Source organism: Pseudopodoces humilis, chromosome 7 (genome assembly GCF_049639895.1).
Source record: "Pseudopodoces humilis isolate 2021_Gansu_Grassland_sample_001 chromosome 7, ASM4963989v1, whole genome shotgun sequence".
Taxonomy (NCBI): Eukaryota; Metazoa; Chordata; class Aves; order Passeriformes; family Paridae; genus Pseudopodoces; species Pseudopodoces humilis.
Genome location: NC_142206.1, coordinates 14,035,763 through 14,061,779, shown reverse-complemented (window position 1 = coordinate 14,061,779; position 26,017 = coordinate 14,035,763). Strand labels below are relative to the sequence as shown.

General features: G+C 40.0%; 2 protein-coding genes across 5 annotated transcripts in view; one reads left to right on the top strand and one right to left on the bottom strand.

Annotated features, from left to right (window-relative positions):
• The window catches only part of OTOG (otogelin), a 96,237-nt gene extending 81,376 nt beyond the window's left edge, over window positions 1-14,861 (bottom strand). Inside the window, exons 1-11 of the mRNA XM_088057510.1 lie at window positions 14,764-14,861; window positions 14,539-14,599; window positions 14,387-14,441; window positions 13,113-13,200; window positions 5,455-5,547; window positions 5,074-5,228; window positions 4,552-4,670; window positions 3,985-4,190; window positions 2,278-2,408; window positions 1,296-1,402; window positions 262-371 (exon numbers count right to left, since the gene is read on the bottom strand). Of these exons, the coding sequence (XP_087913636.1) occupies window positions 262-371; window positions 1,296-1,402; window positions 2,278-2,408; window positions 3,985-4,190; window positions 4,552-4,670; window positions 5,074-5,228; window positions 5,455-5,547; window positions 13,113-13,200; window positions 14,387-14,441; window positions 14,539-14,599; window positions 14,764-14,815 (1,177 nt within the window). The 5' untranslated portion in view covers window positions 14,816-14,861. The remainder of the gene's footprint in view (window positions 1-261; window positions 372-1,295; window positions 1,403-2,277; window positions 2,409-3,984; window positions 4,191-4,551; window positions 4,671-5,073; window positions 5,229-5,454; window positions 5,548-13,112; window positions 13,201-14,386; window positions 14,442-14,538; window positions 14,600-14,763) is intronic.
• A 479-nt stretch (window positions 14,862-15,340) lies between these two features.
• USH1C (USH1 protein network component harmonin) overlaps window positions 15,341-26,017 on the top strand; it is a 49,299-nt gene continuing 38,622 nt past the window's right edge. For 3 of the 4 annotated variants that reach the window (XM_088057431.1, XM_088057429.1, XM_088057428.1), the window contains exons 1-4: window positions 18,116-18,237; window positions 22,122-22,189; window positions 24,131-24,274; window positions 24,809-24,947. In XM_088057431.1, the coding sequence (XP_087913557.1) occupies window positions 18,202-18,237; window positions 22,122-22,189; window positions 24,131-24,274; window positions 24,809-24,947 (387 nt within the window). In that variant the 5' untranslated portion in view covers window positions 18,116-18,201. Of the gene's footprint in view, window positions 15,396-18,115; window positions 18,238-22,121; window positions 22,190-24,130; window positions 24,275-24,808; window positions 24,948-26,017 lie in introns of those variants that run through there. The other variant, XM_088057430.1, reaches the window with a different exon arrangement.

Below are 26,017 nucleotides of genomic sequence, written 5' to 3'. Positions count from 1 at the left end.
ATAAAAATGGTTAATCACCTTAAAGAAACACACTGTAATAAGCTTAGTGCTTTAAATAAATTCAGTATAAATTGCACATATTAAAGAGAAAATCTATTGCATTTATGTAGCCTTGAAGTAAGTTTGACTCACTTAATAGCTTCATTAAAAATTATACGAGTCCAAAACTGGAGAAAAGCAAAGAAGTAAAACTATGAAGGGCACCCTTTTCAAAACACAAGGGCCAAGCAGTATTTCCAAGTACAAGAGCATGGGCATTACCACACTGCTGGAAGTGCACACGCCATCCATGGAGTGGCTTTCCTGCTTGGGCACATGCTCTGGCATACTCAGTGAGCGCTCGACACCAAGTTGCATCATCAGCCGCTGACCTTACACAAATAAAAGGTGAGATAATATTTTGTACCTCTATTCAAACACACACTCATAACCCCATGAATGCTCCTGCATTGAATTCAACCCACACTGTTTGAATCTACTTTAACAATGTTCTACAGTACTGTGGTGTTGGACTAGGTTAAAAGTCTTAAAAGGATAAAAACTTTCTGCCACCCTTGCAAAGAGGTCATCAATATAAGTATCAATATATTTGAGACCTGATACTATTTTTCTGAATAAATCCACAAAAGCCAGAAACACAGCAATATAAGGAGACTTCAATAAAGGTCTTGATTTTTACAGAAGGAATAACATCCTACAGAAAACTCACAGGAAGGAAGTATAACATTTCTACCCGTGAGCCACCAGGGTACAAGAAATGGCAATTATCTTCTGACCTGCCTTTTTTTTTTTTTTTTAATTTAGCTAGTCAAAACTGCTCAGACCAGGAGTATAGCAGGTTATGAAATGTTAGCACAAGTTCAACTGGTTATCAAATTCCTCTTTCCAGTATTACTAGTATTACCATACAGATTGCAGAAGCCAAACTGACCATTATGACTTTTCATTATAGTAAGAAGGCTTTAGAATGGCAGAAAGCACCTAAGGATGTTGCACGCTCAGAATCAAAAGAGATGACATATTCAAGGGAGATAGACTAACACAACTGGAAAATATCTGGGCCTGACTTCGGTCATTCTTATAACAAAGAAAACAATAACAACTCCAGAGCATTCCACAGCAGTAAAACTAGAACAAGTGAGAAAAGCAAGATAACAGTAACAATGTTAGATAAAATCCTACATGCAGAGAAAGTCACAAATCAGTTCATTTAACATTTATAATTCATTCTTATGACAGAAGGGCCATGGGTTTTTTTATAATAGCTTTGGAATTAGCCAAAAACATTCACTTACATGCAGAGATCATTTGTGCAGCTTGCCATAAAAGAAAGAGGACTCACATACTCATGACATTGTTTAAATGGGGGATGTAACAGGATATTACACAGAGCATATGCCCTCTGAAATGAAAGAGACAGCTGTTGTAATGAGGTTTTCAAAAATAAACATAAGCAGAATAAAAGAGAATGCTGTGGAAAATCAGAACAGACATCTGTCTGTGTCTAGGAATCACTTTCCCCTCACCAAATAGATGCAGTGTTTAGCAACACATTGCTCTCCATGCCAGAGCTTGCATAACATTGAATCCTTTATCCAAGGTCATACCAGTGGTAGTAAAACATATCCCTTCCCCAAAAAGAACACAGATAATTTTGCAACTAAACCAAGATGACCTGAAAAAAGCCTTCAATTTAATTAAATTGCACAGTAAAAGGCAAGAGAAATAAACCATAGCTGGCACCAGCTTTAGTTTCAAAGCACTTTAATTTATGGGTTATATCCCAAAAATACTAATTAAAAGGAAAAATTACTTCAATGTCATGGAAAGAAGCAAGAATAATTCTCTTTTTAAACACTGGCAAATTAACTGTGTCTGGTCTTGCTTCCCTGCTTCTTTTATCCTCCCTAAGGAAAGGAATGGCTATTAGTTCTTGAACACTCTGCTATTTTACAACTTGTCACTCATTCAGCTTCATAGTCAAACATTTCTACTGGCTGCTATGCAGACAGTATAATATTTGAAAAGATCAAGAATTAAATTTGGAAGACAAGAGGGGTGGTAGGGCAGGGGGAGGAAGTGATGAGAGGACAAGCGAAGATCTGATACAGTAAACATTTTAATTAACCTCTCCCAAAAAAAGGTGCAAACATTTCCAGTCTCCTTCAAAGCATTAAAAAGTTGTCAAATTATTGTTTGAAAATTTAAATTAAGTCAAATTCTTGCTCCAATTAGAGTCACCAGCTATGGCAATAATCCTTTTGTGTTGATCCAGACCTGCAGAGATTCATGGCTTTGTGTCAGGCACGGTGGTTCACTGAGAAGAGATTTATCCCAGTCAGGTGTTCCTTGTGGAGGATTTTCCTGCCAGCTCTCTACAAATTCTGTTACATCATCTGTCAGTTTTCCTAGACAAGACACACAGAGTCACATGGAGGCTTTGAAGAACAACAGTGCTTCTATAGGAATTCCCAAGGAAATGTTTCAACAACCAGAGCACATCAGGAGGAGAACACCTGACCCTTCCTACTACTAGATGAATCACCTGAAATCAATCTGGTCCTTTCAAGAAGCAGAAAGTACTTTTAAAAGGAACTACAGAAATGGGCTTTTGGATGGCAGAAAGCAATTTACTGAGGCAATTGGGCAAGGAAGGGATTTAATGGAGAAAGACTGTGCCTGCCTTAGCCCATCAATGGAATAAAGAAAAAAAAAAGTTTTATTAAAAAGCTTAAATAAATTAATAAATAATACATAGGTCTATCCTGCTGCTTTATATGAAACTCCCAACAAGGAGTCTAAAACCTAAGAAAAATGAGGCATTCCTGGGTACAAAATGATTGTCTGAATTTGCTAAATAAGGATGTGACTTATTTAAGTAGAAACGTCCATACTAGGCTTAAACCAACTATTCATCATTATTATTATCCACCTTGGACAGCTGGTGACATTGATTACTGCTTGTATGACCCACAAATGCATATCTTGCCACATCTGTACTACTACTGTTCCCCAAGTGGATGAAGCTCATGCACAGTGAATTCACCCACTTGTGCTAGAAATGCAGCTTTAAGGGACGGAGACACTGAGAAAGGTGAGAAGAGAGAAAAGTCTCTGGGGAGATGACCCCCTGATCTTGTATTAGTATAAACAACTTGATTTAGTGAGCAAAGTATCAGTGGGGGTAATGACTGTTAACAGGGCTGGTGCTTTCTGGAACTGAGTGGAATGCATGAACAACAGAGGAAACCACATCCACTATGAGCTTTGAAGTAGTGCTATACAGAAATATCCTCAAGTTAAAGAGGTGGAACCAACAGTTAAACAGCCCAAAACAATGATCTCCCAAAGTTTTTATGGCCTCACTCGAGATACTTGGCAGGGGACCTGATCTTTTACCCCTCTTGCTTTTTTTTTTTCTTACTCATTTTATAGATGTCTTCACTCACTATTTACTGAAAACCAAGCTTTTTGGAAATGTCTGAAGTTGACAGATTACTGATTACTTCTGAAAGCATTAACACATATGAAATGCCAGATCAAACAGGAGTTGACAGTTTTCATTAATTTGATTTACTAATTATTGATTAATTTCCAATAGCGATAGGTTTCCACAGGCCACTAAATTTCTAAAAGGGCAGTGAACATTTGAAAACAGATTTTACTTTCAGGTCCCAGGAAACTGAAATACAAATACCATTGTAGGTAATTGAGTAAGACAACTTTAAGATCTTCATCCCTAGAGCCCCACCTACATTGAAATTGGTCCTCTTCACTAAATATCATTACACATCTAATAATTAATAAGAACTTAATAATTTTAGTATTTCCTTATCATACTTTCCATTTCGAAAGTCTCCTATCTTAAATTCAATCGGCATTACAACTGAAAGCTAAGCACAATAACAATAATAAGCATCTATTTCACCAGAAAAAAAACAAAGCCCACCATATTACACAACAGGATATATCTTAAATACTCACCATAACTAGTTTCCAGATCATCCTGCAGAATAGCATTATTGTTTCCACACAGTCCATGGGTTTTGCCCAGGTATTCTGGTGCCATTTTGATGTACACTGCAGATGTACCATCCCAAGCCAGGGTAAAGGCATACTGGTGCCTGACCAGGAAATATCCAGCTAGTTTCTGGATGTGTAAGTTGCCAATAACATAAGGTAACTGTACTCTGGAATGACACACAGAACCAAAAATAACATTATGTTAGAAAATGTAACCATTAAAAATAATGACTTGCTGATGCCTTCCTCATACAACTGAAAATCCCTCATGTAAATATTGAATAATTCCACTAAACCAAATGAATTTGCAAATAACAGCAAAAATAATGAATGCTAATGATTATATTTAATTCTATATACCGCTAATTTAGGTATCACCTTTCTCAGACACTACTCTGTAAATGGAGAGTAATTATTGCAGCTGTGGTCTGGATGCTTTTTCAGCCTACCAAAGAACAAGATTACATTTCTGCTATCAAAATGGTGCCATGATGTTAACTCCAGCATTAGAAACATGTCTGCAATTACCCAAATCCTTTATAGGTGACTTCACTGCTCATCTTTATCTGTTCATCTCCAGAAAAGAATAAACTAATGGACCTTTTGCAGGAATAAGGAGAAGAATGGCATTCAGGATCATTATTCACCTGCCAAACAAAATCAGAAAGTCAACATATTAATCAAATTCTTTGTAACAAACATGTGAAAGAACTAATACCCCCCTAATCTACACTCAGAATGGGAACAAGAAGTTTGGTCCCCCTCTTGTGGAAAAAACTGAGCAGTGTTCTCATAGCCATGGTCATGAAGTGGTCTTTTCACAGCTTTGAGTGAACAAAGCAGGCTTTGGAAGGACACACTTCAGTCTTATTCCCGCTGTTTACATTCTATGCTATGGTAACTGGTAGCCCACATCATGTTAAAATCACATCTAGATTACATTTTACAAACCCCTATTATCATCTCAAGTTATCTTTAATCTTTTAAAATTATTACATTATTAGCATGTTCAACAGCAGTTCAAAAGAATGCAGAAGCACCATTCCCTACCTGTATGGAAAAGCTCTGCTCATCTAATTCAGCGTGTCTCACAAGGGCATATGTGGATTTCCCAGAAAAGTAGTAATAGAGTCCATCAAAAGTTTCAAAATTATATTGGCCCCATGTCCTGCATATATGATCTCTTTCAGCACCTGTGTTATACACTACCAAAAGGAGAGTCACTTGAGACACAGTGCGGGTTTTTTGATACAAACAGGAGTTGAGATGGGGCAGTGCACGTGACATGCTGTGAAATATAATGACATAAAAGAAAGGAGGAGGGAGAAAATGCTACAGCATGAAGGGAACCTTTAGACAGAGAGTAGTCACTGTAGCTGTGGGAAACAAGTGCAATCCCAGAAACCCAGTCAGATTTCTCTCTTTACACACCTGTCTGGCATCTTGGTCCTGTCGCATTAAATCGACTGCAATTGCACAGCTCTCTGTAGACACACTCACCTCCATTAAAACATGTAAGTGAATCTGAGTGGAACAAAACAAAGCATGTCAAAAATAAATTCTGATATTTTTCTTTTTAAGACACAGTTCTTTCACTGAATGTAACTCTGAGAATGACAGGAGTTGCTAGTTTAACATTAAAGTGTCCTAGAGAACCTAACCAGCCCCACAAAAATGAAACAGTGTGAAAGCTTCAACTCAAGTTATACGGCCAGATTAATAAATCTATTGCACCTTTAGAGAAGCCAAATCAAAATGTCTGTGACATCTGTTAGTCTGACATGTTTTCAGTCCCCAAAGCAATGAAGAGAGGAAGAGAACAAGTACTGCACCACAAAGAAGTCCAGTGCATACATCCACACACAGGTAACAACACCCTGTGGGTAAGCTCTGCCAGGATGAGACCAGGCTACCTTAAAATGAGTGTATCTTCTGATCCCAGCTGTGTATCTTTACCTGCCTGCATTTCATCTTACAGCTTCCAAGTACACCAACCACAAGCACTTTCCATAAAGACACAGATCCCTGACTTGCAATGACAGGTTTGGACTTGGGCTTGGGGGAGGAAGGTGATGGTTTTTGTTTGGTTGGGTTTTTTTAGTTTCTATTTTCCCTAGGAAGATCCCTATCAAAATATGACAGATGTGTTCATATGCTGAAGAAAAATGCACACGAGCAGAAAGAAAGTTTCCTGTTACTAAATTTAAACTTTGTGATTAAATGCTTTTCAAAAATTGTGATTCATTTACTTATTTTCCTACTATTTACTCCTATAAAGTTTAAATAAGGAGTTTAAATTTTAATCATTTACTATTACGTAATCATAGTACTTTTTGTACTTTAGAATACTTTAGAATAAATACTGAGATTGTTTTTGTTGCAGAAAGCTGACAAGTTGCTCAGAAGAAACTGTTTCAGGAAGATACAAACTGAAGGCTCAGCCATCTTTTCTTTATCTTTACAAATACATCATTCTTGAAAAATAATCCTAGAATGGTTTCTGTTGGAAGGGACCTTAAAGATCATCTCATTCCAACCCCACTGGACCAGGTCTGTCAAAGCCCCATCCCACCTGAACACTTCCAAGGATGGGGAATCCACACTTCTATGAGCAACCTATCCTAGTGTCTCACCACCCTTATAGCAAATAATTTCTTATCTAAGTGTACTCCCTTTCAACTCCTTTTCAACTTGGAGATTTTCAAAATCTCCAAACAATTTTTGGTTCCCTTGGTTTCAACAAGCAGTCTCCCACCCTACCAAAAAAAAAAATAAAAAAAAAAAAATCCATGCTCAAAAGAACAAGGCAGGTTGACAAAGTAAAAGGCAAAGTGTCTCTTTGCCTGCTAGCCCTACTCTCCTGCTCCTGTCCCTGCCTGACCAGCTCTGGTCACTAAAAAATAATACAAGCACCATGCAGAAAGGTCCCTACTTACTCTGACTGAGCCAGCTCATTTACATGCTCACAGTGACCAATCTTGTCAATAATGCAAAAGCCTGTTCCTCTTGTCAAGAGAGGCAGACATTGATCTCTTTCATCTTGAGTGTTGTGAGACCTGTGTAACCAGAGCTCTGGTCTCTGTTCTTTGCTTCTCTAGGATTATGTCCTGTTGCCTGTCCAGTTACAATAATGTGCAATTAGGCTGCAAGTCATGTTCCTCTGAGCTGCAGAGGAAGTTAGCCTCCTTTTGATGTTTCAGGTCGAATGATTCCACTCCAAGCATGGCTCAGGTAACCTGCTCCAAGCTGTGTTTGTTCAGACTGTGCAAACAGTCAGCTGACCTGGGGACCCTTGCTGTCACTGTGAAGGGTCTCCCTGGCTCTCTTTTAGAGAGAAAGGGTGTTAGTCAAACCTGAAACAAATAAATCAAATGGCTCAATCACGAGCATTTTCTTCTGTATGAAGATCTCTTCTGTGTGTGTATGATTCTAAGAAAATATGATAATTTCAGCTGTTTTATTTGTTGTTATCCCCTTTTGCATAATTTTTAAGTGTCTTTCCTTACACTGCATAGACAGCTGTGTGTGCAAACATTAGTTATCCTCTAAGCAGGTAATGAGGAAAGCAGCATTGTTTCAGATCAGATTTAGTGCTCCTACTACTGTAAATGTGGCCTCCTTTAAACATCCCATTCTGCTCCATTAACACAGAAATACTTCCTAAAGTATTCAGAATAAATATCCTTTAACAAAGGGTTCATTCTAATCTTTGTCATTAAAGGAAAATGAGCTCTCCAAATAAGCTGACCCATATGACCACATCAAAATGTTATCTCTCCCCTAGAAACGTGAGAAACATTTTAATCCTTGCAGAAAGGGAAAAGACATCAGGACTAACTAACTGAAAGTTAAAATTAGGAAAACTTATGGGAGAATATTTTGTCCTCCATTAACCTGAAAGAGACACCTATTAAAACTCCTCAGCTCCTCTTTCCCCTTTGACATTATGCCAGTTGAGTGCACTGGGCTGGAATCTGAAACTGAAAACTGGTGAGATTTTTCTAGCAGAAGACAATAGGCCTAAGTAGCATGAGTTTTGACTCACATAAGTAATAATGGCATTTCTAACCAGTGTTGCCACTGGAACCTGCAGATCACCCTGATAATATCACTGTTGCTGTGATGAAGCAACCAGCCTCAAATTCCTTCCTTATCAAATAAGGTGAAGACTTGGGATCATCTTGTAACACAGGTCTGAATTCTTCTCTGCTGTTCTCAGCTTAAATACTCTAACCCCTTGTAATTACTGATTAGGCTGCAGCCCCATGGGTAGGGTTATTTTAGTCCCTTGAGCATATGGATCTCCTTTTCAGTTCACCCCCCTTTCAAATTCTTCTATGAACAGTAACAGAACCTTGAGCCCATTATTACAGCCTTTGAAAAAGTATGACTGAAATCCAGCCCACATTACTGCAAGGGTTTTTGCAGAGCAGGGTCCAAGCTTCACACAGGGACATTCCTTAGAAGCATCATGACAGCTGTTCAAAGGCATCTTGCATCTTCATCAAAACCGACATTTATTTTGAAATATTATTATTGATGAAATATATTTGGTGGCTTTGCATCTCTGATATGGATAATGCACACTTAGCATTATCTGCTTTCTTACATTACTGCTTCTCCAATGAATACTTAAAATCTCTTTAATTTATTTTAGTTCCAATTGAACTCTATGTGCTGACTTGCCCATCCATGATTTGGTTTCCTGATCCAACAAGCTCTTTGGGAATAAAATAAGTAATTTATATAGTGTGAAGCCCTTCAGCATGAAGTGAGATGGAGTCACTAAAGAAATGCTCTCCTCTTGGAGCACAAGGAGGTAACTGCAAGGAAATCTACAGTATGTATTCCACACAAAAGCTAAGACTCTAAATCAAAGAGACATCTAAATTAAAGTCTTTTCACTTTCATTCAAGAAAGCATCCATTTTGAAATACTTGATTTTTGCTTCAACTATCACATGAAGACAAATGCTTGAGCTCAGGTCTGACCTTACGGTAATACACCATTATCACCAGTACACTACTAATTCTTGAAGATTTGTGCCTAATGTGTACCAACCTGAGTATTTTTTTTGTAAAATATTATGCACTTCCTAGTGCCACTATTTAAGACACAGCAGGAAGAAAAAACAACTTGCTTAATGCAAAATAATAGACACAGGTTTCCTTTCAGGGTATTTGTTACTAGATTCACTTGGACAGAAAAATTTAAGTATGAAAGATTAATTTAGAGATAATTTAGTTAATATAGAGATAACTTGGTGATAAAGTTTTGCTTAAGCTAGATAAATACAAGATCCAGCCCATGCCTTCAGTTCTTATGATTCTGCCTGGATATCAACTTTGCCCTAAGCAGATCTAGAAATTTGGAGTCATTTACAGAAAGAGATGGGAATTATATTTTTTCCGAATTCTTTAAAAATTACACATTTTTAAAGTAGCTATGCAAGAGTTGAAGAGTAGTTCAGTTGAAGATTCTGAAGATAATCACAGTACTAAAATGACCAATTATTGAAAATCAACAAATTTTATTCTTTAATGGAAAGGTGAAAAAAGCAAAGCAGATCAGGATAAGAATTTGCAAGAAACCTAAATTAGATCTAGAGCCACACGTAAAAGAGTATGCTTTATAAGCTTAGAATGTAGTATTTCAATTTTTGCAGTCAACATCCTTGAGATTCTGTATTTTGTAACTCTGCATAACTTCCAGTGCACATTTCTCTAGGTGCAAGCTTTCAGGTGTTCTTTCAGGTATGGGAAAATTAATACAAGTATTCCCTGCAATCTTTTCTACCCTTCAACTTCACAATGTTTGAAAGCACCTGCCTGCAGTGGCACAGGTTTTCCCTGGCATACAGGCTTCAGCAGGCTGCAACACAGCCCAGGGCCAACCTCCTTGCTTCTAGGGTGAAAATCTTTCCCCTCTGGGATTCTGAAGTGAATGAATGTCACACTATATTAGGAATGGTGAAAGTAACAACACGGACTCTCTTGTGGGTTGTACAGGATAGAAAGGTTTATCATCCCAGATCTTCTTTTGTAGACAAGTACGAGAAGGTCTGGAAAGGTAAAACTCTTATTGGTTAGTGAACTAACACATCACCATCACTGGTCAGTGGGGTTCACCGCCCCTCGACCTTCTCTTGCAACAAAAGAAGGAACTGACAAGCAACACCTGCAAGGCTGTCTTATGATTTCCCAGGCTACATTCTCAGGCTAGTCTGAGAAAGTTATGTGACTTGCTTTTCTACAGACACTGTGGTCCCTGCCTGCTGCTTGCATTTAGCATCCACAAACAAAGTGAATGCAATTTTAATGCTTCAATTCCAAGAACCTTCCAGTTGGCTGCATATTTTCTGTTCTGGTACTTGTCCTAAAATCAGTCCTCAAGCACATGTTGTAAGGGACAAGTATCTTCTATGACTTCTATGACTCGTGCCTGCTACAGCATTTCAACACAAGAAAATCTGTAGTCTTTAGAATGTCAGAGATTCTCAGCAGTAGCCTAAATACCTTCAGAAATAATTTGGTTTGCCTGTCGCAAGTTCTTAATATGCCTTGGCTCAGGAGTTTCATGTTTGGGGCTTGGGTTTTTTTTTACATTTGTTTGTTATTTTTTAATTTTGCATGAAAAGATTTGTGTGGAAAGAAGCTAAAAGTTTAACAGCTACATAAGCTACACCTTAACTTCAGTTATTCTGATGCACATTTCCAGTCCTATGTTCCCTGGCTACAAGAAGCTAACACAGAACTTTTCTCTTGGCATTTGCTTGTGCTATAGCAAATTTTTTGTTCCATTGACAGATAAGAGATGACATCACTGTTTGAAATGCTTTCAATTGACTAAGACAACACAAAGGTAAAGAGATCTCTTGCAAAAGTCATGCAGTCATTCCATATAAAACATGGTTTATCTTTACGGAGTTACAGAATGCAAGAAAAACTGATATTGCATGAAGAATTGACTGTAATATAATTTCATTATAATCACAGTTCTACAAGTATTTCAAAGAACTATTTTCTTAGAGACATTTCTAAAGTAAAGAAAGCATGTAACAGCCTACATTTCTGCTTTGGTTTGGGGTGTTTTGTCATTGATTTGGGTTTCCATAGTTCAGGTTTTTAAATAAAGAAGGTTTGTTATTTCTAATATGCCCAGATGTTTGCAAATCCCTCTCCATAGGCAGAGTTATAGCAGCTTGCATCTCTCTTTAAATTGGAGAGACCAAAAGGAAAACTATTTTTTAAGTATTAGGACTACTGTACAGAACACATCAGGTTATTCTTTTGTTTTATTTTTTGTCTTTCACACACAGACAACAATAGATTCCATTTGCCATACAAGTTACTGTGATTTAAAAAGGAAACTTCCAAGCCTACGTATTCCACTGTTTAAAAGAGTTTAATGCTGATTTTATTTGCCTTCAATATGAGCAATTATTGATAATTTTTAATTCAACATCACTGCCTTTCCAAGACAAGTGTATCAGAAATGGAAAATCCTTCTGGAATATTTTTGCCTCACAGAAATACAAATGAGAAAGAAAACAAGAACTGGAAAGAAACTGGAAAGGGCAATAAAACCTAATTCTTGCCATCATAACCACATCCCCCTTTAGAAGCTTAGCCATGTGATGAGCTAGCATGAGACATTTGTAAATATTTTGTTCTCCCTAGCTCCACATTTGTTCTTCCATTTATTAACTATTAGGCCTATTTAAGAAGCAATAAACTTGCACATAAACCCTTGACAAAAGCTCTTTAATAGAATCCTTACAAAGGGTTTATGTGTGTGGTTTTTTTATTGCACATTTGAACAGTAGCACCTCTTAGAGGTTTTTTTCCAGATCTGAAGCAAAAAATGAAACCTACTAGTCCTGATTAAAGAAATTTTCACTAGGCAAAGACTAAATCAAGGGAAACAATTATTATGACAACAAATTTCTCAGCATGATCCACATATCTTCTCTTTGTAAGTTGCTTTGTTTAGTTGAAAAACAAAAGCATAACAACTTCTTGGTCAATAAAATGGTGCAACCCTCAAAAACAGAGGAATTTTTATTAGAACAGACTGCTAGGTTTCTAAAGCAATTTAATCATACACAACATATTATGATTTTTTTTTCATATACTGGAGAGAGATTCATAAGTAATAGTTTTTATTTGAACAATATTATGTTCTCTAAAGTCTTGTATCATTCCTCCATGTTCAGGTACACATTTCACAAAAAACTTCTGAAAACGGTGTGTATTGAAGACATTAAAAGCTTTTGGAGATGACACAACCCTAACAATTTACGAGTCCATTCCACACGCCAGCCTTGCCACTTTACAGCCTTTTGGGCTGTAAAGCTATGGGATGCAAATTCAGACTATTCACTATGAGATAGGTCCCACACCGAATGCCACCAGGCTGACTGAAAAGAAACCAGAGGGTTTGCATCACTAACTAAAATTACTATGAATGATTTTGCCTTGTTCTTCTCCTTTGTTCAAGGCGAGCATGACACAGACCCTTCTCAGCGTTAACATAGACGATCTTTACACTTTACCAAAGATATTTTAAGCCTGTCCACTCCACTTCTGAAAATAAGATGAACCAAAAAACCAAAGACGCACATTCCTTAAGCAAATGTCCACCTCTACAAGCTGGTGGCCAAAAGGACCTTATCCTCCTAACCCACAGATCACACACACAAAAAGCATCTTCAGGTTACCTCAGCAAAAACAATCTCCAAGCACAAAAAAGGTATGGGACATGCAATTTAATGGTGCCTAAACATCAATCCACATTTTTAGGTATACCACTGTAAGATAATGTTTCCTTCCTGAAACATTTATTACAAAACCTGCAGTTAGTCTTTCAAATTATCATGCCAGAAGCAGGTGTAAACTTGGAGCTAGGTTAAACTCCATGAAAAATTTCCATACTCCTGAGTACCTTTGAGACCAAACAAGATAGGGCCTCATTAACATTAAGGCCTGTAATATCTATTTTAGGATTTTTCTTCTTCCCAAGAATGATTAAACAATGCAGAAAATAAGGGACAAGATAAGTTGCTTTATATAGAAACATAAATAACTTACTGGATGGTCCACATTTCATACTGTGTATTCTCCTGTTCCGAGACAAGGATGCTGTAGGTGAAGTGTTATAAACTGCCATTCCAGGCTCCTTTCAGAAAGAACAAAGAAATCAGCAGCTATAAACAAGACACCTAAAAGTCTCTTCAGTCTATCAGAAATTTTACCATTTTCAATAATATCTTTGCTTTGTATTGGCTTACTATAAAGTTCTCAAAAAACTCCATTGTAAAGAAAAAGGTATACTCAAGACTCCAATATCTTTTATTCTTCCTTCCTCCTAAACATACTTCTTACTGAAGATTTCTGCTCAGTAGGCTAGCCCAGAAAGAAACAAAAAAGTTATCACTATAATTCTTGGTGGGAGAACCTAAATCCAGGAGTATTCACAATAATTGCTGGTTTATTTGGTTTCTCCTTGCAGTTATGTGACGTTTTTTCTTTGCTGAGTTTTTCCCAGAATGAGCAGGGAGAAAGCAGAGAGAAAGGTGACTCCCTCTGAGGAGCCACGAACAAGGACTACAAAGCAATCCTTCCTTTTCCCACCCTCGAACAAGGGAGTGGGAACCACACACCCTAATTACATTTCAGCAGCGTGCCATGAGTGACACAGTCGAGTTGCCAAGAAAAACCACATCCAAAAACCTGAGTGCTGAGCTGTAGTGACCCGATACTGCCAGCTCGTTTACCTCTTCCGAGGAGCAAAAAGGCCCCCACAAAGCAATTGCTGCTGATGAGCCAGACCAGACCTCAGCTTTTCCCCGAGCCAGGATGCTTTGTACACCACATAACTTCTCGAACAAGCTGAAGCTCTAGATACAGCCACACAGTGTTCTCTCGCTACTCTAACATTGACTTTCGTTCAGGGTTGGCAGTCCTCGTGGCTGGGATAAAATAGACATTCGAGGGCAAGTCCTGTAGAATCACCAACGGTAGAACAGCCACCCAGGATACAGATGGTATCATAGCAGTATATAGATACACGAGTGAGGCAAGATACGAGAAGCGCATTATCCTGATGGCAAGCAGAACACCCATCCCTCTGTCCCGCACGGCCAGCCCCGCTCCGAGGGGTCTCCCCGGGAGCGGCGCTAGGAAGCCTGGCACCTCCTGAACTCAGCAGCCTCACGAGCCCCGGAGGCAATGCTGTGGATGCTCTCTTTCCGGGGTCTGCCCGGCGGGAAGCTGCACATCCCAATGGCCCAGTGGTCTCCCCAGTGAGGTGCCCGGCCCCGCGGTGCCCGCCCGCCGCTCCTCAGCCCTGCCCGCATCCTCACCTGCGTCGCCGCGGCGAGGCCGCCCCTGCTCCGGGATTCCGCCGTGCTGCCTCGGCTGAGAAGAGAGAAAAAGGCGGGGTTGGCTCAGCCAGGGCAGCTGACCCAGCCAGCCAGCCCAGAAAGAGCCCCGCTGTACCCCGGCCGGGTCTTACCTGGGGAGCGACAGGTCCCCGGCGGCGGGGGGCTGCGCCCGGGTACCCCACGGAGACAGGGCTGGAAGGCAACGACGGCAGGTTAGCGATGGCCAGGACTGCCCTGCCCTGCCCGCCCTCCCACGCCATGCCATGCCATGCCATGCCACGCCACGCCACGCCACGCCATGCCATGCCCTCCCATGGCTCGGCACGCCACGGTTCCCCGGGCCGCGGGATGCTCACCCGAGGGCAGCCAGGCGCACAGCAGCGCCCCGAGCAGGAGCCGGGTCCCCATGCGGGCGGCAGCGGCTTCCCGCGGAGCTCCGGCTGCCACCTGCACCCCGAGCTCATCCCGCCCTCCCGGGCGGGGCGGGCGGGGGGGTTATCCGCCGCCCGCCCCCCGGCCCGGCCCTGCCCCGGCACCCAGCCCGGTCACCGCCCCTCGCCGGACAGCGGGGTCCGGCCCCGGCCGCCCGCTCCCCCCGCATCGCCGCTCCCGCTCCGGCCGTGCCGGGCGCTGACCGCACGTTCATTTCCACTTTTCCGCCTGCCCTCAGGGGTTTTGGGAGACGGCTCGTGTGCCGGTGTCTCGGCAGCAGCAGCCGGGACCGCCGCTCTAAGCAGCCGCTCCGGGGCGAGCGGAGCCGGGGCTGCTCCCACAGCTCCTGCGGATGGGCCGGAGCCGCCCGCTCCTGCTGGAAGCGGCGAGTCTTGTCCGTGCTCTGCACAGTGGCCCCACTGAAACTCGTGTCAGGACTACACTAATACAGGACATGGAGTAGTACAGGCATAGATACACAATAGGCAGCCATAAGGGAGACATACACTGAATGCAGCATGCAGCTAACGTGTATGGATGGTTTACATAGCTTCTGGTAACTTTTCTTTTTTACTATAAATTCGCACACTGGAGTTCTCTGTGGAGCCTTTTGCATGTTTATGCCTCTTCGTCTTTCTTTCCTTTTTTTCACTCCTTATGATTAAATTTGCTTCCTTCCATTATGTTTATCCCCTTTTCTCTCTTCCTATCACTGTTACCTTCCCTCTGTTATTTTCCCTTTCCCATCTGCTGCTGTCTCTCCCCCCATCATTCTTCAGGTTTGCATATCTTATGACAGAGCTTTAGAAGCTGCCCATACCAGGTGAGAAACTGTCTCAGATAAAAAGGGGCCTTTCTGACTGCTTTGAGAAGTCTGTTAACAGTAAGTCATTAAAAAGATCTCTTTTCTGCCTTTGTAATTTGTCCCTGTGGATTGTGTTTCTTGTGTTTCATTTCTAATGAAATGATGGAGAACTAGTGATGTTTTCACTGAGAATTTTGTTCCCTCCTGTAAGTGTTGGAGGGAGAATGTGCTTGAGAGAAAATAAGTTGAGGAACAAAAGATATCCTTTGACTCTGACACAGCCTTTTCCAAATAACCCCAAGAAGATTTTCAGAATTATGTGCTAGCCTCATATCTCTGCTATATATGTGCTAGCCTATATCTGCTCTGAGTGCAGCATGTGCTTGGCTTTGGTGCACTTTCACTGATCCAAGTTACATTAATCGAAGTAGAGAAAGCAGATAAAAGCAACCGGGATCAGGTTACACAACACACACTTTAATGTATTTCTTTGCCTACTAAATGACCTGCTCACTTTGTTCATTTTCCCATTATGCCACAAGTAGCAAACAAGAATTGAAGCTAATTTAGAGACAATTAAGATGAAATTTGATTTCTTCCTAGGAAAGATTTCATTATCTAAAAATGCTAAGCAGTCATAATTGTACCATCTTTTAATATATGGTGCATTTGAATCAATGAAAACTTCAGAACAATCTCATAAATTTACTGATTATCCACCTTGCAGTTTTGGAGCATGAGTTAGCTTTGTGGACTTGTTTGCTTTGTATTTACACACAGTAGAGCACAGGAATTAATGTAACAGCAGACTAACAGCCCACCAAATTTGTCATCCTTTCTGCATCGTGTCCTTTACATGATGATTTGGAGCAGTTTTCACATCACCAAGTTGATTCCATTTATTACATGGAGAAATTTCTGAATCCTGGGAAGTTTATCTGTGTTGTTAAAACTAGTTACTCTCTTTCAAATGTACATAACTTTGAGCTTGTATAAGATCTATTCCTGTAAAGCCTTCTAGAAACGATTGTTAGATATCAAATGATTGTTCTAGACTATATGTCAATTTAAAGGCGACATGCATGGGTTCTAATGCGTGCCTTGAATTTTTTGTGTCTCCTTTCTCTTTTCAAATACAAGATAGTTTTGTTTTGCATTACATGGAAAAAATTCTATATCTGTGTGGAGAGAAAAGCTTTTTGGTATTATGTGATACTGGCATGTGGGTAAAAGTGATTTATGTATTAATAGTTGCCATTTTAAGAGAAAATTGTTTTCTGAAAACAACTGTATTTATTTGTATACAGGCTTAATATGCATTCCTCTCATATTCCTGACACCTGATAAGAGAAATGGGTAGTGTACATTCAGTTGAAATGTTCCAATAATGCAAAGGGCTAACAGTTTCTAAGGAGTTATCCTATAGAAATAATAAAATAGAATGCAGGGGGTTTTATGGCAGTCTGGATTTCTTTTTATTTCTTTTTTATTCAAGCTTTTATATGTATTCATACAAGTTTCCACTCTGTTGGAAGGAGGAAAGGTAGGTTACCTGCTCTTAAGTAAACCTTTCTCTCTCTGGAGTTACGTGGTTACAGGTGATTCTGCGTGGAGACAGAGACTTGGGTGAACAGGTGTCCTCCACTCGCTACCATCCTGACTGAGGAAATCTATGATCTTGGACTGCAGTAGGGAAAGTGGGAGAAGAACCAGCTCAAGACAAATTCGTATGAAAGAGATTAGCCCGAAATCGGTTCCTTTTCCGAGCTTGATTCTTCTGCAGTTACACACAGCAGCCACGTCAGAGGCTCTGTTTGTAAGAAACAGCATTATGCTGGTGGGAAAGGCAGAGAAAGTTGATTTAGACAGTGATGCATCAGCTGCACTCTGCTTACCTAAAAATAAAGAAGCGGTGATTATTTGCTGTACAACAATTTATCAAAGCAATTTTTTTTTCTGTTTGTTTGGACTTCGGGGGGTTTTTTGTTTGGTGTTTTGTTTTTAACCCAGGCGTAAAAGTTCACATCTTCGTGCTTTCCTTAACTGTTAGTGTTACTGACATGCATGTTACCTACAAATACAGGAGAGAAATTGGTATGGGAGCTGGGTGCCGTTTGAGGAGAGCCAGTTGTAAAAATCAGACCAGGGCAAAGCCCAGGTAGCACACCGCGGGGCGGGGGGTCGTGTATGGACGGATGTTTATTTTACTTTTACTTTGACTTTCTCCGCCGTTTCGGCCGCAAGCCCGAGGGCGGGTCGCGGTGCACGGCCGCTCGTCCCCTGTCGTGTCGGGGATGCTGGAGGCGGCGGCGGGCGCGCCTCCCACCGCCCCGGGGCGCGGCCTCGCCCGCGCAGCCGCCCCGCGCAGCGCCCGCACCCGCGCAGCGCCCGCACCCGCGCAGCGCCCGCACCCGCGCAGCGCCCGCACCCGCGCAGCGCCCGCACCCGCGCAGCGCCCGCACCCGCGCAGCGCCCGCACCCGCCGCCGCCTCCATCAGCCCGTCCCGCTCCCCTCCCGCCCCGCACCCGCGCAGCTCCCGCTCCCGCAGCTCGCACCATGGAGCGCCGCGTCGCCCGCGAGTTCCGGCACAAGGTGAGGCTGCGGGGACAGCCGGGGCCGCCTCCCCGACTGGAGCGGAGGCTGCGGCCGTCACGGCCCCCCTGGCCGGGCAGGGCTCTGCCCCGGTGAGCCGGGAGGAGGAAGGGAGAAGCTCGGGGACTTTGCACTGCCCTGCCAATGGCGCGGGTGGCAGCCTCCTGGGAGGGGAGTTAAAGGGTGTTAAAACCCTTAGAAAGAGAGGGAGAGAAGAGGAACGTTCCTCAGTGCGAGAGCTTTCCCAGGGCTCGGTTTTCCAGGATCAGTTCGTATTTTGTTTAATGCCCTGTGGGAGCTGGCGCCGCTCGGGTCGGGTGCTGCAGTGCAGGCGCTGGCAGTGCCCGCTCGGCCCGCTGAGCTTCCACCTTAACGTTTGCACCCATGTGCAAATGCACTTGATACGTGGAGCGGCTCGGGCTGCCTGGCACCGTCCTTTTGTCATTTTCCCGATTAAATAAGTGCTCGGCAGAGCGCAAAATTGTATGAGCGAAGAACGCTCAAAAGGCTCTAATTAAGGAAAGGAGGAGGAAAATAGTTTCCGTGTGTAAAAGATGGTTTTGCCAAGCCATTTAGGACTCTCGGAGTAAAGTTTTCTGTAGTGTTTTGTGGGGGTTTCATTTGTTTTATGAAGGAAGTTGTGGTTGATTTTATTTAGTTTATGGGGGTTTTTTTGTCAGCTAGGACACAAAATTTCTGCAAAGTAATGTCATGTTTTATGGAAGTATCTGTCACTTGATAATAAACACATTAACTAAAGGATTGTTAGGATTAATTAGGACAGCAAAAAAACTCTTACATCAAACTGGTGTTCAGAAACTGGATATTCCATAATGATGACTGTAACCATCTAGCACATTGTTTCTGCCTTGCTTCCTATTACTGTATAACTCAGCAGTGGGTTGTGCAACATTTCTATAAAGACTGGTTTCTAGGTGGGTGGTTACTGTCTTGAACTTTAAACCTTCTCCCTTTCATTGCTGCTATAATTCATAAATCATTCAAGCCCCACCCCTGATGACGTAAGATGTATTTTCAGTGTTGCTGCAAACAGCTGGGATGCAGATATCAGTGACAACTTTATCTGAGTTAGAAGACATTGAGACAAGTATTTTCTTTTTTTTATTTTGTATCATTCTGCTTCTAGTGACCTCTGCGACATCCACTGTCTTGAATGCTTACTTTTTCTGTGACATACCAGTGAAGATGCTCACTACAAGATCCAAATTTCCTCAGTTAGTGGCCATTTTATTTATTTTCTTTTTTTCTTAGTTTCTTTTTTTCTTAGCAATTTTAATCAGTTTCCCTATCAACCAAGCAGCAATGTAAAATATTTAATACATACAAACCATATTGACCAGCTTTTCCCTTTCCTTCAATAGTTTTCCAAAATCTGTGTAGCTTAAACAGCACTTCATATTTCTTCTTTGAAATCTGGCAGATTGGTATAGTGCTAACATAGTGCATTATTGTCATCTGAATTTTTTCCACACCAAAAAGTGCTTTTTCCTCCCCACAGCTTCTATTCTACTGAATAAACTTAGGTAGACTTCTTGACAGACTTTGTGTTTTTTTGGTTGGTTTTTTGGCTTTTTTTATGTATGAAGGTGCAGGTTGTGTGATGATTTTTTTTAATTGATTTCTATGAAAAACAGTACAATGTATGTAGTGAGAAATAGAGCATAAGCAACTCTTTATATTCTAGGATTATCAATGATACAACTACTATGAAGACTCTTGAAATAATCACAGAAGGGTTGAGGATGGAAGAGACACCTGGAGGTTGTCTGTCCCTATCCCCAGTGCTCGGGGCCACCAAGAGCTGACTGTCCAGGGCTGTACCCAGATGTTTTTTCTTAAATATCCGTGGTTTAAAAGGTGTGAAATCACCTATCCCATTACTCTACAGTCATTTTCTTGAGAAAATTTTCTTCTGTGATCCAAGTTATGCCATGTCACCACTGACTTTTTTATTTTTTTTTAAGATAGTGGGAGTATGACATTTTAGGATTTATGAAATTAGAGTCAGCTTTTAGAAGCTGGTAGGTCCAGGTAAAGCATATGTCTACAATAATACTTTACCCCAAGGAGTTAAAGAATTAGGAAAATGGCAAGAGATGCAGGTGGCTATGAGGCAGTGATAACTGATGGACTAGAAGGCAGCAGGAGGAGAATAACCCATTAGTAGGGGTGGCCCAGGATGATGAACCCAGTTGTAGCATTCTGAATATATTAGAAATCATGTGGATGCTGGGTTTTGTCAGAGGAAGAGGAAGTTGCTGGTGGAGGATGAGAAGTGCAGGGGTCAAACAGAAAGACTGAACATTTTGACAGAAGAAATAGCAGAATTTAAATGTGGCCCTCCATTTTCTGAGAGGAAATGGCGATGTATCCACCAGCAAGCATATCAGGAGAGAAATAGCATGTTATCAATCTTTGCTTTCCCTGCCAGGAAAAAGAGATGATGATGGTATTGCCATTTGCTGTGTAGGGTTGATGCACTTAAACATAGAATGTTCTTTGTGGGACGCTGCTCATACAGTATCTTTGCTAACACCGGGGATTGAGCTCTGTATTTTACCTGTCAGGGAAGTGAAAAATGGATGCTGGAATTAGTTTACCTTGAGTTTTGCCTTTACAGTTTTGAGTTTGCTTTTACAATTAGCCTTGTGTCGAGTCAACTATTGCTGGAGTGCCCAGTATTGCTGAAGTTTTGATGGCAAACATTTTATTTCCTTTTAAGACATACTTTATCCTGTGTATGTTGAAATTCACTGTGAATAAACGGGTTTACTCACTGGTGTAACTGTAAAGCAATCTTGACCTGCTTGTAGCTTTCTGGCCTTTAGGTGTTTTGAAAGTGTCTTTTTCCAGAGGAGACAAGTAACAGAAAACCACCTGTATGCAGAGTCTTGCCAGCTTTAGAGAGCCAGAAGGTACAAGTAATAGAAAACCACTGGTATGTGAAGTCTTACTGGCTTTAGGGAGCCAAGTGGGACAAAAGGAATATGAAGCATGTATTTAGTTTAGAACATAATACAAACCATTGCAAACCTAGAAAGAAAGGGCCTTTCTTTAAGTATGCAAATTGCTTCTCAGTCTTCACATCACAGTAATATTACCCTTTAGGTCAGATGTAAATTGTTTTCCTAAACATCAGGCTTGTCCAGATGTAAAACCAGTGTGATGTGACCTCTCTTAACAAGTAAGATTAGTAGGGGTCTCACTATCACTGAATATAAATTTAACTCCTCACGTAAGAATTCAGGTTTGGTTTTCTTTTGTTTTAATTTACTGTAATTATCCAAGAGCGGGCATAGTAATATGACACTGGTTTAAGTAAAGGTACTATTAGTGGGGAAGGAAAGAATAACTAGCTCTTAACATCAGTTAAGAGCTGGAGCAAGGAGGAACAGAGATGTAGCAGTTTGCATAATGCTATAAGTGAGCTCCTGAAATCAGTGGTTTGGACGACAGGACGGAGATTATATCTCGGCGTGTTGGTTTTATCTGTGACAGCATGTGCTACATTAACGAGTGGCCAAAAAGGTTTCTGAAGATATTTATTCAACAGTACAGTGATTATCAGGTAAGACAAATATGATACTACTGTAATAATACCACTGCTGAGAGGAAATCTAGCAGACAGAATACATCAGGATTCACCGCCTTGTCTAATTGTTGTCATATTAACTTTAGAAAGTCTCGTTTTAAGTGTGACATTGTGAGGTAGTGCTCTGTTGAAAAAACATGTTTATCTTTAAAAAATTCTTTTTCCTTGGTGAAATCTTTGCTCTATGGCTTAAGAATCTGTGAAAGTCTCTCATGTTAAGCATTTGTGGCTATTAAGTCAGGGTTTAACGATAATGTCTTTGGGTTTTCAGGTCAATCTATTAATTGACAATGAAGCAGAGAAGGATTACCTTTATGATGTGCTGCGGATGTACCACCAGTAAGATCTAGCTTTATACATGTTTGTGTAGAATTTTACTAATGTTTTTAAATTTGAAGAATTAATATCCATGATTTTAAATAGTCTTTCTATATGCTACTAGAAAAGTAGTTGAAATAAGAGGTTTTTATCCCATTTAATGAAGTCTGTTGCTTTCACAGCATAACCTGCAGGCAAAGAAGGAGCATGTCTATAATTACTTCTTAAGTTCCTTTGGTTTTGTGACTTGGCAGTTTTTTAAAATATTTTGGTGGATTCATACTTGGGGTGTAGGGGGGGAAGACTCCTGCATGATAAAACTGTTCTTAGGAAACAGGAAGAGAACATTAATAAATTCATTAATAAAATTTCCAAATAAAGCTTGTTTATTTGATACAAAGTTTTCACTGACATTGCATTTCAAAGGCTTTTTGCTAACTTGTCAAATAAAAATTTTGCAACTATCCTTCAGAAAGCTGGGAAAATTTAGTCTTGGAATCTGTTTGGCATGTTTAGTGACTCTGGCTTATTACAGAACAGTAAAAATTGGGAAGGCGATATTACCAATCCTATCACTGAACTGATTTAAACTACAGTTGCCTCAGACTTGTTTTGTTGCAAATGACAACCTATGATCCATTGCTTTTCAAAGAAGATGAGAATATATTTTCCACTAATCATAGCCAAGTGGCTCTGATGGACATTGTTTCCATTGGTATTGTAATTAAAAGCTGAGTGAAATGTAGACATTTCCATCTGATGTTTGCACCGAGCTGTAGTTATGGGGGTATTCAGCTGCATATCTGATTCAGTTTCACTCAGGTCTGTCTAATTGCTTTTCCATTCATAAAGACTGTTGTTTGGAAAGCCAGTTGGTTCAGCAGATCTGAATTATTTAAAATCTTCTTGCAGTTACAAAATTAACAATGCATATGGCAACTTTTCTTCAATTTCCACAATTGCAATGACTTGGGCAACATTTTCAGTATCTCTGTGAACATATAATGATGATGTATGAATTCCTGGGAATACATTATGAAATATGTATGGCAAAAAAACGTGCAATTGCTGATGGAGTTAGGACTTAATATCTGCTTCACTGTGAATAACATTTCCAGAAGTATTTGACCTCTAATCCTGTGTAGGTATTCCTGATCCGTATTTTCAATGCCCATGCCTCAGAAATATTGCAGCCAGGAAACATAAATTAAAAGAAAGGGAACATCAAATAATACAGAAAAAGTTTAGCTGACTGTTTTATAGGAATAACTCCACTGTGCCTTAGCTCCACTCCTGCAGCTGTAAAACAAAGTATGTATTATAGACCTGTAACTATCACAGTGCTGACAATTTCAAGGAGACCACTTTGCTTACCTCTCATAAAAGAGATGCTTACAGCAATTGAACTTCTGTAGGTTTTGTTAATTTGTTAATCACCCTTCAAATTTGATTTTGAGCAAAAATAAGGTCCTTGCTCTAGTTGCTGAGTATTATGATTTTTTTTTTTTTAGATTGAAACAATTTGTCAGTCCTCTAAGCTCAGGAAAGGAAGGAGCTTGTAGCCTAGGTTTACTTAGAAATATCACTATTAAGGAAACAAAAATCCATTAGGTACGTATGTCTAATCTGAAAAGTTATTTTCAAACAGTTCCACAAATCTTGTGGGTACTCTGAGAATGAAATTGGAGATGTCATCTATAAATGTGATGTGCATGACCTTAAAAGATCAAGTGAATGTATAGAGGATTTCAGATGTTTTGAAGCAAGTACTCTTTATTTACAGAAGGTTTGCTTTCCCAGGGGCTATTCTGCTTTTGTCAAATGAGTATCTGCATAAATATCTTTTTTGGTAGCTTGAAAGGACATGCAAATACTGAAGCCATGTGCACAGCAACTTATAAAGCACAGCGTTTTGTTGGTGTGTTGTTTACCTGTGTTGGTTTTGTCACTGTGTTTTTGCAGGTCTATGAATCTCCCAGTGCTTGTGGGGGACCTAAAACTCGTGATTAATGAACCAAGCAGGTTGCCTCTGTTTGATGCTATCCGCCCACTCATCCCATTAAAACACCAGGTGGAATACGATCAGCTTACACCCAAACGATCAAGGTAAGAGAATGAAGAACAAAAAAAAAAAAAAACAAACACAAAAAAAACCAAAACCCAAGCAAACAAATAAACAAAAGCGGCTAACTTAAATACAAGTAGGAAATACTGAGTTTCGGGGTAAATTCAGCATCAAATATTGTTCATCTGTGTAGAGTTGGGCATACCTATTTTAATTTTGCTATATTTGCTAGAAGTACAGCTACCTGTGCTATACTTAAATTGTTTGCCAAGTGGTTTAGTCTAGTAAAAGCAGGATAAAGGAGTAAAAAACAATCTTTTCTCATTTTTTCTGAATTTAATAATGGAACAACCTCATAGCTCTAACTCTCTAAAAGCAGTTTTCAATCATTGCAAATAACTTTTTATATGGATAAACTTGATGGTTTTAGTTAATACACATCCATCCAAACTTCAGTGAATTTTCTTTTTTTGCCTAAATTATATAAGAGAAAAACAATGTCTAAATTTCATATGAATCATTATTGAGACAAGGTGTTTTGCAGCTGAACACTCAAGTGTTTTCCATTTTTTCAGAAAGCTGAAAGAGGTGAGATTGGATCGTTTGAATCCTGAAGGGCTTGGATTAAGTGTAAGAGGTGGACTGGAATTCAGCTGTGGCCTCTTCATCTCCCAGTTAGTTAAAGGAGGACAGGCAGACAATGCTGGACTTCAGGTAAGAAATGTCTATTCATGTTAGGTGCTAAGGGCTGTTCTTTCACATTCAGAAATTGTTTTTGCTAAGATGCTCTTTGTCTCTTCTAGTAGAATTCCTAAGATATGTAAGGCAAGGCCATGGTAAATACCATTATGCTAGTGGTGAATCAAGTTATTAAAAATGTTCATTTTGCTGTTTTTAATAATATGTAAACTTTTTTTTTTTATTTTGTTTGGGATATGTTAACTGTTGAAGGTTATAGGGTTTTCTGGAATGTTTACACTTTCTGAAGAGCAACAGTTACATGTAAGCAGATGGAAAGAAAGATCTCTAGACTGTGAAGAGTGCTTTAAGTTGCCAATGATAAAATGTAGAATAGTGCATAGAATACTAAAAGTGTTCATTCCATCTTGCACAGATACAATTTGTGTAATGAAATGTTTACTTGAACTTAATGTATAAGTTGTGAGGGTTTTGGTTTATGCAACAAAATAACATATTTTTGACTATTCCCAGTATCCTCTGTACTGCATGGAATTGCACTTTCTGTGATTGAATTTTGAATACATAAACTTGCCAATAGGGTTAGCAAAAATAATTATGTGTAGGAACACTGCAATACTTACGCAATTTGCATGAATGAAGTTTTGGGTGTCTGATTTCTTTTTGAATGTGGCATTGCTTAGTGAAAATAGAAGCGAGGAATTTCTGTGCCCAATGTCTGCATCTTGCAGTCAGACTTTGAATCTGATAAGGTGTGTTAAAGATCTGAGTTTCTGACTGGAAAGGCTGATATGCCTGGCTACTTTTAATCATATTTGCTGAAAGTATTGATGGCTAAGGATTATGTTTAACACTAGTCCAAAATATATTAGACTAGCATGATTCATTACAGAGTTTAATTATGCTAGCATGTTTTGTAGATACACTTCAGTATTACCTCACAAATATCTTAGATTAAAAAGTAAAAATACATATCTGTCAACAAGGTAGTTGAAGTTAGGTTTCCATGTTTGTGTCACTCAGACTGAAAGCTAAAATTTAAACTGTTCCTTCTTCTGTTCACATGCATGTGCCTGCCCTTCTGT